The sequence below is a fragment of the Bos grunniens genome, chromosome 22 (genome assembly GCF_055505025.1).
Source record: "Bos grunniens cultivar Pamir isolate PY7600 chromosome 22, Bosgru_T2T1.0, whole genome shotgun sequence".
NCBI lineage: Eukaryota > Metazoa > Chordata > Mammalia > Artiodactyla > Bovidae > Bos > Bos grunniens.
Window position 1 is genome coordinate 51,961,926 of NC_141186.1, and position 12,180 is coordinate 51,974,105.

General features: G+C 55.0%; 2 protein-coding genes across 2 annotated transcripts; both read right to left on the minus strand.

The window, feature by feature from the left end:
- Nucleotides 1-232: 232 nt before the first annotated feature.
- LOC147348560 (cathelicidin-1) lies at nucleotides 233-4,501 on the minus strand. The gene is made up of 4 exons (XM_086368190.1): nucleotides 1,451-4,501; nucleotides 1,230-1,337; nucleotides 1,009-1,080; nucleotides 233-424 (listed from the first exon to the last, which is right to left on the minus strand). The coding sequence occupies exons 1-4, from the start codon at nucleotides 1,646-1,648 to the stop codon at nucleotides 335-337; spliced, it is 468 nt and encodes a 155-aa protein (XP_086224316.1). The 5' UTR covers nucleotides 1,649-4,501; the 3' UTR covers nucleotides 233-334.
- A 2,279-nt stretch (nucleotides 4,502-6,780) lies between these two features.
- Nucleotides 6,781-8,977, minus strand: LOC147348561 (cathelicidin-4-like). The gene is made up of 5 exons (XM_086368191.1): nucleotides 8,897-8,977; nucleotides 7,975-8,466; nucleotides 7,764-7,871; nucleotides 7,555-7,626; nucleotides 6,781-6,939 (listed from the first exon to the last, which is right to left on the minus strand). The coding sequence occupies exons 1-5, from the start codon at nucleotides 8,906-8,908 to the stop codon at nucleotides 6,883-6,885; spliced, it is 741 nt and encodes a 246-aa protein (XP_086224317.1). The 5' UTR covers nucleotides 8,909-8,977; the 3' UTR covers nucleotides 6,781-6,882.
- Between the last annotated feature and the right edge of the window lie 3,203 nt (nucleotides 8,978-12,180).

Here is a 12,180-nt window from a genome sequence, read left to right on the forward strand (position 1 = left end):
CGCTGTCCTGGAGCTCCTGAGGCTACTGCCTCCCGCGTGGAAGGAACAGGGCCCTCACCCTTCTCTGTGTTCACAGGAGTGATCTCACACACACATACACTCATGGACACACACACAGACACATAGACACACACACACACGGGTACACACACACACGAGACATGAAATAGTTCAAGATTCTTTCTTGATAACTGTGAGGAGAGGAGACAATGAAATTGAGACCTGGAGGATATCACGTCACAAGAATTTATTTTTCAGATCCAGTAGCTTGAGGCAGAGTAAGAAAACCCTTAGGACTCTTTACTGGCTTATGACAGAAATCTACAAGAGCTGATTATCTGCAAACCCTTATCACTACAATGCGACATAATCGGGCTGCCTGTGGTGGTGCCCATGGCTGCTTTGTAATCCTGATGCTCTGGTGCTGTGAAACAAGAAAAACACAGGTTGCTTGTTGGTACTGCATCACCATCAACCCAAGATCCCTCCCCACCTGGCCCTTCCTGTTTCAGGGTCACACCAGGATCCTCAGGCACAAGTTCACCTCTGGCTGTGATATTTGGAGCATGAGGTGGAATCCCCACACTCAGAAATAGATGAAGAGACTAAAGGAAGACAAGGGCTTCCCAGAGTCACAAGCCCATCCCAGCAAAGCTGGAAGAGAGCAGAGGTTGAGGGCTCGTGACTCTCAAAACTTTAGCACAGTCAGAATCCCTGGAAGTCCTGGGAAAAGACAAATGGTCAGACCCCACCCCAGAGTCCAACTCAGGTGGCCTGAGTGGGGCTGAGAATCTGCCTTTCTGACAAGTTCTCTGGGTGGGGACCCCAGGAGAGAACCACTGCTCTAAGGGACACACAGCCAGGACGGGAGATCTGGGGCTCGGGGAGGGAGGGGGCAGGGTAGGAGAGTCTTTCTCTGCCCTGGATGGGGCAGTGGGTCATTGGTCCAAAGGAAGTTCCACAACCCACCGCCACAGCAGTTCCCACAGTACAGAAGGGGCCACTTACATTATTACAGGTGATGTCGAAGTTACCCCTGACCTGGTCCAGGGTGACTGTCCCCTCACAGCGTTTCAGCAGCTGGAAGGGGAGGCTCAAGGTCAAAGTGGAACCACCCACCCCCAGGCCATAAGCTCCCAGCCTCACACCAGGGGCTGGGAACCTTGCTCGAAGCCCCCTGTTCAGCAATCTGGGAAGCAGCCTCCTGTGCCCCCAGCCCCCAGGCTCACCCCATTCTCCTTGAAGTCACACTGCTCGGGGGGCTGCTGGGTGGTCCTGGAGCACACGGTCTCCTTCACCCTGAAGCTCACCCGCTTCGGGCTGTCTGGGTCTTCATCCTGCTCGAGGATCAGAGTGGGGAGACTGGGCTTGGGCTCAGGCTTCCTTCTCTGCTCTGTGTCTCTGCTCCTCCACCCAGAGGGTCCCTTCCCCAGCCCCCTCCCTGACTTACATCCTGAGGAGGCTGGTCCAGCTCGAGAAGACGGTAAATGTTAGGTTCTGAGGATTGCTCATTGAGCTGATCCACAGCACGAAGCACGGCCTCCCTGTAGCTGAGGGCCTGGGCGCTGGCCGAGGGCAGCGCTAGTCCCAGCAGCAGCAGCCACAGTGACCACCGTCCCAGGGAGAGGCTGGCCCTCTGGGTCTCCATGGTGCCCAGTCTGCCTCCTCCCACCTGAGGGACCCTCCTTTTATGCTCAGCCTGGGCCTGATGCAAAGACTCAACCTGACCCGCCCCATCCCTGGCCTCCTCCCAGGTGCGAGGTGGACTTGACTCAGGCTTTGCTGTTGCTTCATTGGATTTCTGGGCAGTGGTCAGGGAGGCCCCTGTGCAAGGTGACGAAAGGGTTTCTCCATCTCCCTGACAATATCTCGGCCTCTCCTGGGGTCCGTGGGAAGTGTCACAGGCAGGGTTGCTCAAAGGGGTTGAGTCCTTGAGGAGAGGGAGGGACCAGGCACTGTCTACATCCCCTCTGAGTCCACACCATGGGCTCCTGAGGATCCGGGGTAAAGGAGTGTATTCAGCAGTCAGCCTCCACCTCTTGGCACTGCCTGGAACCCAGTAGAGGGTCACTTGACATTTGGTGAGTGGATGACAGTACTACATCTCAAGATGTACACACCAGCCAGTCCCTAGGTAGACACAGGGCCACACCATCGTCTCTGTGTCCAGCCCTCATACAGTGAGCTCCATTTGTCTCCTCTCCTGGATTCCTCTGCATTGCTCTTCTCAGTCTAAAAATGTCCTGGCCCCAGAACCTACCAAACCTGGCCTATTGCTTTGGCTGCCTCTCATCTGCCCTGAGAAATGGTCATCTGCACGCTTCTTTGCTCTATTTCACCCTCAGGCCATCGCAGGCTGGACAGCCCTCCCTAAGTACAGGGGCCGCACTAAAGCCTTATCTTTATCTTCACAGGCTGCAGAGTCCATCTGTCCTCCAAACACTGATTCTCCCCTGTCGCTTCTCTCCTGGGTCCCCTCCTCTGTGGGTTCTGCTGAGTCTCCTCCAGGGAGTCTCCTCTTAGGAGGCAGGGCTGGCTCGGGTGCATCCGGGCTGCTTCTCCTCTCAGTTCTCACATGTTCCAGGGGCTATCCCTTCCCTTTTCAAGACACGAGTTCTCGTGCACACATGGCTCTGGGTTCAAGACTCCCATGAACACCCTGGTTGTCCGCACTGAGCTGTTGGCTGGGTGCTGCCGCAGGACCCTGAGCTGGAAGCCTGGGAGCCCTACCTGCTCCTTCTTCCTGAGGACACTCCTAGACCTCGTACCACTCCTTCCCTGGTCCTACCCCGTCTTCTCTCCTCCAACGGGGAGCCAGAATGCCCAAAGTCCTCCTCTGTGTTCCTGGCTCTTCCCTGACCACTGTCCACCCTCCATACCATTGTCTAGGGGGCTTCTGCAAATCACTGATTTGGGTATTTCACCCACCTCCTTGAGCCAGGGGCATTAGGGTCTGGATGCTTGGGTCTCTTTATTGTCCTCACTCCCCACCATACAGGCCTCAGGTATTGGGTCCCAGGCCACCCCGATCACTCGGGCCCGTCGGAGCCTCCAGCTCATCTCCCAACTGTGCCTCTGGTCCCTCTGCTTGCCCTGGCCTTCCTCCTTGGAAAGGCATCCCTGATCTCTAAGAACACTCAGAATCTCCTCCTCTTGGCTCTCACAGCCCTGAGAAAGTTTCTTCTCATTTGACTCCATGTCCAGTCGTGTGGGTGAGACACCAGGCTTGAGGGCTGGTGCTGGGTGGTAGAGAGAGCACAGATGGGAGCTATAAGCAGCCAAAGTGTTAGAGGGGCTCAGGGACCATGAAGCTCATTCTAATAAGGCTTGCCTTGGGATAGCCATGTGACTGGAGGCCAGGGGTAGCTCTTGGCATGTGTTGACCTGTGGGACTCTGAGCAGTTGGCTGGGGCCCCTCGGAAGTGGCAGCTGGATGGAAGGTGCTGGTTACACATCAGCCTTGGAGAGAGAAGGACAGGTGGGCCTTGGTGCAACCTGGTTACACAGCCCAGGTCTTGCCCCAGTGGCCTCTTGGTCAAGCTGTATCCTTTTCCCAAGTCAAAGAAGGAAAGCGAGGTGATTACAATAGAAAATTACTAGCAATACACATGGTTACTGGCTATTAGGTAAGCCTGAAACCCTCCCTGTGCTATCTTGCCTCTGGGCCTTTGCATTGGCTCACACTTCAGACTGAAGTCCCCTCCCCCATCCTCCCTAATTCTGTGTAGGGTCCTCAATGTGGTCCTTGATGGCACCTCTCATGGTGAGGAGCATGTCTTCCATGCTCTGAGCAACCAGCTTTTCTGGCTTAGTCCTCACAGCCTGTTAGGGCTGAGGCCTACTCAGGAAAGACGGCACAGCCCTTGTCTCCAGCCGGCATGTCCCCACTCCGCATCTGAACCTTGAGACAGGCATGCACGTTTCACCCCAACAAACTCTAGTAGGAGCTCTGATCCTGCATTGCCCCCTCCTTTGCTCCTCCCAGCCATCTTTCCTGTCCATAAGACTCTGGGGCAAGGAGAACCAGAATCCAGTCCCAAACAGTGCCCCCAAACCTCTGGGAACACCCACCAGCTCTCTGTGTAGGTCAGTTGATGAGGAAAATGAGACCCACAGGTAAACCATTCAATCAAGGACCCCCCTCACTAGGAAATGGCAGACTCAGCAGGGTGACCCGAACCCTCCCTCAGGGAGGCGCTCTACCCTGGGACGAGCTTAAACCTCAGCCCAAAAGCCCTGGAACTGGCATTGCATCCCTGCTTTATGACTCACTGAGGAGGGAGCTGGGCTCTCATGTCCCTTCACAGGCAGTCACTTACACAGGCCAAGCGCAGAGGAGACAGAGTATCCCAGCTGTCTCCTGGGGAGGGGGAAGCTGTGAAGGCAGCTGTGAAGGGACCTGAGAGCCATTACCATCTACCTCCCACAGTCCCAACAGCTGAGGGTCCTCAGGGCAGCCGCCCACTGACAGGATTGAACAGGACACTAACAATACCTACTGCCCAGCGCCCCACCCAGAGACCAGCATCCCTCTGGCCCACCTCAACCAAAAGGGTCAAAACTGAACTGTCGTCTCCCCACACACACATTTCGTACCTACCCCCAGGCACCGAGCAGCCCGGGACTGTGCTGTCACAACCCACGCCCGCATGGTCCAGCCTGTCAGGGCACCAACCTGCCTTATTTTGTCTTCAGTACCTCATCCCAGGCAGCCCGACACTCTCTCAGCCTCTAGAGAGGCTCCTCCCCCCTCTCGGGGCCAGTGCCCTGGCCTGATGCTCAAAGCCATTAATGGAAGGACCTGATATTTGTTCTCTCAGGGAGTAAGAGGTCCAGGGATCGAAGAGCAGACACTCAGAAGCCAATCCCCTTAGAAGGCCTAAGTAGGCCTGCAGACCTCCCTGCCAGGGGCCACTTCAGCTCCCAGCTCTAGGATTCAGATGGAACCAATGTAAGCATCCACCCCTTTCTGCTATCAGTGGTTACCTGTACATGCTGGGAGCCTCCTCCGCAGCAAGGAACGTCAGGTAAATGCCCATGTAGAATATGAAAGGACGAGACTGGCCCGAGGCTACAGGTGGGAGGCCATGGGAGCAAGATGGGCAATCATGGGGAACGACTGAAAACAGAAGTGACCTGCACAGATGTCATGTCATCCTGATGAGTGGTCCCTCTCTCCGGTGGGGCTGGGATGTGCCAGCGGTGATGGGCCTAATGTGGACCATCTGCCAGTTTCCATGGTGTAAACATTTTTTCCATGGCTGATTTCAAGCTACCAAGAATGTAACAGCCAGCTCAAAAAACAAAACAAAACTGACCATTTCACACTTGGCTCTACCAAGCCTGGATCCTCGGGCACAGACACAACACAGCTCTGAGTTCCCTCAGTACGGCTTCCCCCCACAGCATATGACGATGTAGAGAAGACGCACAGGGATCGACTAACCTGTCTGCAATCAACACACCTGCTCACCAAGAGGAGACAAGCCTGACAGGTAACAAAGTAAATGCTCTGTGAGATCCTACCCTATGTCCCTCTCAGACAGGGGAATATGTCTTGGTTCACAGTGGCCCAGAAGGGGACTGAAGGCAAGCCTTTAATCGAAGGAGTTTGTTTGCAAGGTAATTCCAGAAAAAGCCAGCAAAAGTGTAGACAGAGGAGTCAGGGCAGGATGAGTGAGAAGAAGACATGTCAATAAACAGGCAGTAAAGTGGATGACAGGAGCTCAACCCAGCTGGGGACCTCAGGCAGAGGTGTGATACGTCTGGAGGTGGGCCCCCGAGGGAGTGAGGAAGAGGAGATGTTTTTACCCCAAGTTCTCACTTTTCACTTTCATGCATTGGAGAAGGAAATGGCAACCCACTCCAGTGTTCTTGCCTGGAAAATCCCAGGGAGGGGAGCCTGGTGGGCTTCCGTCTATGGGGTCACACCGAGTCGGGCACGACTGCCGTGACTTAGCAGCAGCAGCCCCCAATTGTTAATTGAAGGTGTTCCCTGATACAAACTCCATAGTGCTTCCTGTCTGCCTCAGAGCAAAGGTCAGCTAGAGAATGGGGAGTGGGCAGGACACGGACAGTGTCTGAAACACACAGGCAAATAGACATTGAATCTCTGTGTCACTCTGTCTCTCATGCCCTCGTGGAGAAATCTTCACCCCGATGAGCAGGATACTTCTTTTTAGTGGTACACATTTTTATACTACGTGATCACTAAACACAAACCCACCCCTGACATCTGAGACCCAGCTGAAGAAACAGTATTGAGTCTAAATGCCACAGAAAAGCCATGAGGGATGGGCTATTTCAGAATTCAGATTGTCGAGGGCAAGAGGTACGTCCTGGGCGTTGCACCTGCAGGCTCATCCCTGAGACTGAACTTTGTCTCTGTGAGTGTTTAACAAGGTGAGCAGCCTGGCCCCTCGTGGACTGTCAGCTCCACGTGAGCAGGAACAGCAGCCCCACCAGCTCTGCACCCACGGCAGGTCTCCTTACGTCCTACTGGGTGTTGGAGGAGGAGGGCAGGGGTGGGTGAAGGGCTCGGGAGGGACCCGAGGGTGGGGAGGCAGTTCCTGAGCTCCTGGGGCTGCTGCCTGCCCCGTGCCCTCCTGGAAGGAACAGGGGCCTCAGGCTTCTCTGTGTTCACAGGAGTGATCTCACACACACACATGGACACATACACATAGATGCACACCATATGTGGGGGACCTCCCAGAGTTAGGGATATGGTCCTGATGAGTGGGAGAAGGGGAGACAAAAGTGAAATTAAAGCCTGGAGGAACCTGTTTTCACAAGAATTTATTTTCACTGTCCAGAAGCCCGAATCTGAACAAATCAGACACTTAAGACTCTTCCCCAGGCTCAGGATCTGACAGCTCTTCTCCATCAACCTCTGCGCCAAGGCCACCATGGCCATTTCCAGCGTAGGATGACACTCTGGAGCTATGAAAAAGGAAGCCACAAGCTTCTTTTGGGACTGACTCATGATTAACACTTGACACCCCCCCCCCCCACACACACACACACCACACCTCTACCTTCCTGGGCTGCCCAAGGAGCCTTGCAACCCCAGGTCACGCTCTGGCTGTGACCCTTGGAGCATGTGGTTGAATCTCCATACCACAGACAGAGAGGAAACTGAGGCCCACAGATGGCATGGGGCTTCCCAGGGTCACAAGCACATTCCAGCAAAGCTGGATGAGAGCAGAGGCTGAAAACCCATGACTGCAGTCAGTGTGTCATAAGCTGAGCTCAGTCACAATTCCCTGGAGGGCTTGTGAAAATCCAAATGGCTGGGCCCCACTCCAGTGTCAGATTCAGGAAGTCTGAGTGGGTCCTGAGAATCCATCTCATGTCAGTTCCCAGATGGGAACCCCAGTAGAGAACCACTGCTCGAAGGGAGGCAGCCCCAGGGCTGGAGACCTGGGGCTTAGGGAAGGAGGGGCCAGGGTAGGAGGGCCTCTGTCTGCCCTGGATGGGACAGCGGGTCATTGGTACAGAGGATGTTCCACACACTATCTTCCCTAGAACCCCCCCAGTCCAGAAGGGACCACTCACCTCATTACAGTTTAGGTCAAACTGGTCATTGGATGGGTCCAGGGTGACTGTCCCCACACACTGTTTCACCCGCTGGAAGGAGAGGCTCAAGGTCAAACTGGAATCCCCTTGGCCATAACCTCCCAGCCTCACCCCAGAGACAGGAAACCTTCCCAGAAGCTCCCTGTTCAGCTCCCTGGGAAACATTGACCCCAAGCGCCCAGCCTCACCCCTTTCTCCTTGAAGTCACACTGCTCCGCGGGCTGCTGAATCGTCCTGGGGCACACAGTCTCCTTCACCGTGAAGCTCACAGGCTTTCGAGTGCCCAGATCTTCATTCTGGTGACGGATTAAAGTGCGGGGGAAACTGGGTTCAGGCTCATTTTTCCTTCTCTGATCTGTCTCCCTGCCCCTCACCTAGACAGTCCCCTCCCCAACTCACATCCTTGGGAGGTGGGTCTAGCTCCAGGAGGCGGTAGAGATTAGCTTCTGAGGACAGCTCATTGAGCTGATCCACAGCACGAAGCACGGCCTCCCTGTAGCTGAGGGCTTGGGCGCTGGCCGAGGGCACCACTAGTCCCAGCAGCAGTAGCCACAGTGACCACCGCCCCAGTGAGAGGCTGGCCCTCTGGGTCTGCATGGTCCCCATTCTGCCTCCTCCCAGGTGAAGGACCCTCCTTTTATGCTCAGCCTGGGCCCTGATGCAAAGGCTCAACCAGGAGTCTTCCTGACTAGCCCCATCCCTGCCCTCCTCCCAGGGCCTGAGGTGGACTTGCCTCAGCCCCTGCTGTTGCTTCATGGGTTTTGGGGCAGTTTGAAGAGAGGCCCCTGTGCAAGGTGAAGAAATGGTTTCTCCATCTCCCTGACAACTTCTTGGTCTCTTCTGGACACCCTGGGGAGTGTCACCAGCAGGTTTGCTCAAAATGGTTGAGTCCTTAGGAGAGGTAGGGAGTCAGAAATCTGTCTTACGCCTGCACACCTGACAACAGTTTGAAGGACTTTGCATGCGTGCGTGCTAAGTCACTTCAGCGTGTCCAACTCTTTGTGACCCCATGGATTGGAGTCCACCAGGCTCCTCTGTCCATGGGATTCTCCAGGCAAGAATACTGGAGTGTGTGGCCATGCCCTTCTCCAGGGGATCTTCCCCATCCAGGGATCAAACCCATACGTCTTACATCTCCTAAACCGGCAGGTGAGTTCTTTACCACTAGCTTCACATGGGAAGCCCTTAAAGGAGTATATTCAACAATAAATCTCCTGCTCAAGGCTCTTGGCCAGTAGGCACTCAGCAACTTTCATGAATGATTGACAGTATCATCATGTCTAGAGCCTAACTCCCCGCCGCCCCCTCACCAAGCCAGTACCGAGGCAGGCATCAAGGCCACACCATCCTGTCCTATGGGCTCAGTTCTCAGCCAGTCAGGAGCTCGGCTCCATCTGTCCCCTCTTCTGGACTCTTCTGATTACTTTCTCAGTCATATATTTCCTATGGCCAGATGCCTGGGCTGTTACCCTGGCACCTCCCCAGCTAAGTATGAGGAAGTGTCATCTGTATCACGACCACAGTTCTTTGTTCTCTCTCACAGTGAAGGCAACCACAGGATGGACAGTCCTCACCAAATAACTAGGTTAGGTTAATGCCTTCTCTTTACGCAGTTTCTAGAGAGTATGTTCCTAGCTCTCCCTGACCACTGTCCGCCCTCCACACCATTGTCTAGGGATCCTGCAAACCACTGATTTGACCGTTTCACCTGCTGCCTTGAGTCAAGGGCAACAAGGTTTGCAGCTTGATGCTCGGTGTTGTCCTCTCCCACTGCCTGCAGGCCTCGGGTGTCAGGCTCCCCTGTCCATCCCAAACACTCAGGCACCTCAGAGCCACATGCTCGTCTCCCATCTCCTCCCCTGACCCCTCTGCTTGCCCTGACCTTCTTCCTTAGGAAGCCTTCACTGATGTCCAAGGAGATTCAGCATCTCATTTATCTTGGGTCCCGCAGCCTTCAGGAAGGTTAAAGCTTTTCTTTACGCAGTTTCTAGAGAGTATGTTCCTGGCTCTCCCCTGACCACTGTCCACCCTCCATACCATTGTCTAGGGGGCTTCTGCAAATCACTGATTTGGGTATTTCACCCACCTCCTTGAGCCAGGGGCATTAGGGTCTGGATGCTTGGGTCTCTTTACTGTCCTCACTCCCCACCCTACAGGCCTCAGGTATTGGGTCCCAGGCCACCCCGATCACTCGGGCCCGTCGGAGCCTCCAGCTCATCTCCCAACTGTGCCTCTGGTCCCTCTGCTTGCCCTGGCCTTCCTCCTTGGAAAGGCATCCCTGATCTCTAAGAACACTCAGAATCTCCTCCTCTTGGCTCTCACAGCCCTGAGAAAGTTTCTTCTCATTTGACTCCATGTCCAGTCGTGTGGGTGAGACACCAGGCTTGAGGGCTGGTGCTGGGTGGTAGAGAGAGCACAGATGGGAGCCATAAGCAGCCAAGTGTTAGAGGGGCTCAGGGACCATGAAGCTCATTCGAATAAGGCTTGCCTTGGGATAGCCATGTGACTGGAGGCCAGGGGTAGCTCTTGGCATGTGTTGACCTGTGGGACTCTGGGCAGTTGGCTGGGGCCCCTCGGAAGTGGCAGCTGGATGGAAGGTGCTGGTTACACATCAGCCTTGGAGAGAGAAGGACAGGTGGGCCTTGGTGCAACCTGGTTACACAGCCCAGGTCTTGCCCCAGTGGCCTCTTGGTCAAGCTGTATCCTTTTCCCAAGTCAAAGAAGGAAAGCGAGGTGATTACAATAGAAAATTACTAGCAATACACATGGTTACTGGCTATTAGGTAAGCCTGAAACCCTCCCTGTGCTATCTTGCCTCTGGGCCTTTGCATTGGCTCACACTTCAGACTGAAGTCCCCTCCCCCATCCTCCCTAATTCTGTGTAGGGTCCTCAGTGTGGTCCTTGATGGCACCTCTCATGGTGAGGAGCATGTCTTCCATGCCCTGAGCAACCAGCTTTTCTGGCTTAGTCCTCACAGCCTGTTAGGGCTGAGGTCTACTCAGGAAAGACAGCACAGCCCTTGTCTCCAGCCGGCATGTCCCCACTCCGCATCTGAACCTTGAGACAGGCGTGCACGTTTCACCCCAACAAACTCTAGTAGGAGCCCTGATCCTGCATTGCCCCCTCCTTTGCTCCTCCCAGCCATCTTTCCTGTCCATGAGACTCTGGGGCAAGGAGAACCAGAATCCAGTCCCAAACAGTGCCCCCAGACCTCTGGGAACACCCACCAGCTCTCTGTGTAGGTCAGTTGATGAGGAAAATGAGACCCACAGGTAAACCATTCAATCAAGGACCCCCCTCACTAGGAAATGGCAGACTCAGCAGGGTGACCCGAACCCTCCCTCAGGGAGGCGCTCTACCCTGGGACGAGCTTAAACCTCAGCCCAAAAGCCCTGGAACTGGCATTGCATCCCTGCTTTAGGACTCACTGAGGAGGGAGCTGGGCTCTCATGTCCCTTCACAGGCAGTCACTTACACAGGCCAAGCGCAGAGGAGACAGAGTATCCCAGGATCTCCTGGGGAGGGGGAAGCTGTGAAGGCAGCTGTGAAGGGACCTGAGAGCCATTACCATCTACCTCCCACAGTCCCAACAGCTGAGGGTCCTCAGGGCAGCCGCCCACTGACAGGATTGAACAGGACACTAACAATACCTACTGCCCAGCGCCCCACCCAGAGACCAGCATCCCTCTGGCCCACCTCAACCAAAAGGGTCAAAACTGAACTGTCGTCTCCCCCCACACACATTTCGTACCTACCCCCAGGCACCGAGCAGCCCGGGACTGTGCTGTCACAACCCACGCCCGCATGGTCCAGCCTGTCAGGGCACCAACCTGCCTTATTTTGTCTTCAGTACCTCATCCCAGGCAGCCCGACACTCTCTCAGCCTCTAGAGAGGCTCCTCCCCCCTCTCGGGGCCAGTGCCCTGGCCTGATGCTCAAAGCCATTAATGGAAGGACCTGATATTTGTTCTCTCAGGGAGTAAGAGGTCCAGGGATCGAAGAGCAGACACTCAGAAGCCAATCCCCTTAGAAGGCCTAAGTAGGCCTGCAGACCTCCCTGCCAGGGGCCACTTCAGCTCCCAGCTCTAGGATTCAGATGGAACCAATGTAAGCATCCACCCCTTTCTGCTATCAGTGGTTACCTGTACATGCTGGGAGCCTCCTCCGCAGCAAGGAACGTCAGGTAAATGCCCATGTAGAATATGAAAGGACGAGACTGGCCCGAGGCTACAGGTGGGAGGCCATGGGAGCAAGATGGGCAATCATGGGGAACGACTGAAAACAGAAGTGACCTGCACAGATGTCATGTCATCCTGATGAGTGGTCCCTCTCTCCGGTGGGGCTGGGATGTGCCAGCGGTGATGGGCCTAATGTGGACCATCTGCCAGTTTCCATGGTGTAAACATTTTTTCCATGGCTGATTTCAAGCTACCAAGAATGTAACAGCCAGCTCAAAAAACAAAACAAAACTGACCATTTCACACTTGGCTCTACCAAGCCTGGATCCTCGGGCACAGACACAACACAGCTCTGAGTTCCCTCAGTACGGCTTCCCCCCACAGCATATGATGATGTAGAGAAGACGCACAGGGATCGACTAACCTG

Coding starts and splice junctions, on each gene's coding strand:
- LOC147348561 (XM_086368191.1), bottom strand. Junction 7,627..7,763: donor GTGACTTCAAGGAGAAAGGG/GTGAGGCTGGGC, acceptor CTCTCCTTCCAG/CGGGTGAAACAGTGTGTGGG. Junction 6,940..7,554: donor TTGACCTAAACTGTAATGAG/GTGAGTGGTCCC, acceptor CCTTTTTCATAG/CTCCAGAGTGTCATCCTACG.
- LOC147348560 (XM_086368190.1), bottom strand. CDS start 1,648: ATGGAGACCCAGAGGGCCAGCCTCTCCCTGGGACGGTGGTCACTGTGG. Junction 1,338..1,450: donor TGGACCAGCCTCCTCAGGAT/GTAAGTCAGGGA, acceptor ATCCTCGAGCAG/GATGAAGACCCAGACAGCCC. Junction 1,081..1,229: donor GTGACTTCAAGGAGAATGGG/GTGAGCCTGGGG, acceptor CTCCCCTTCCAG/CTGCTGAAACGCTGTGAGGG.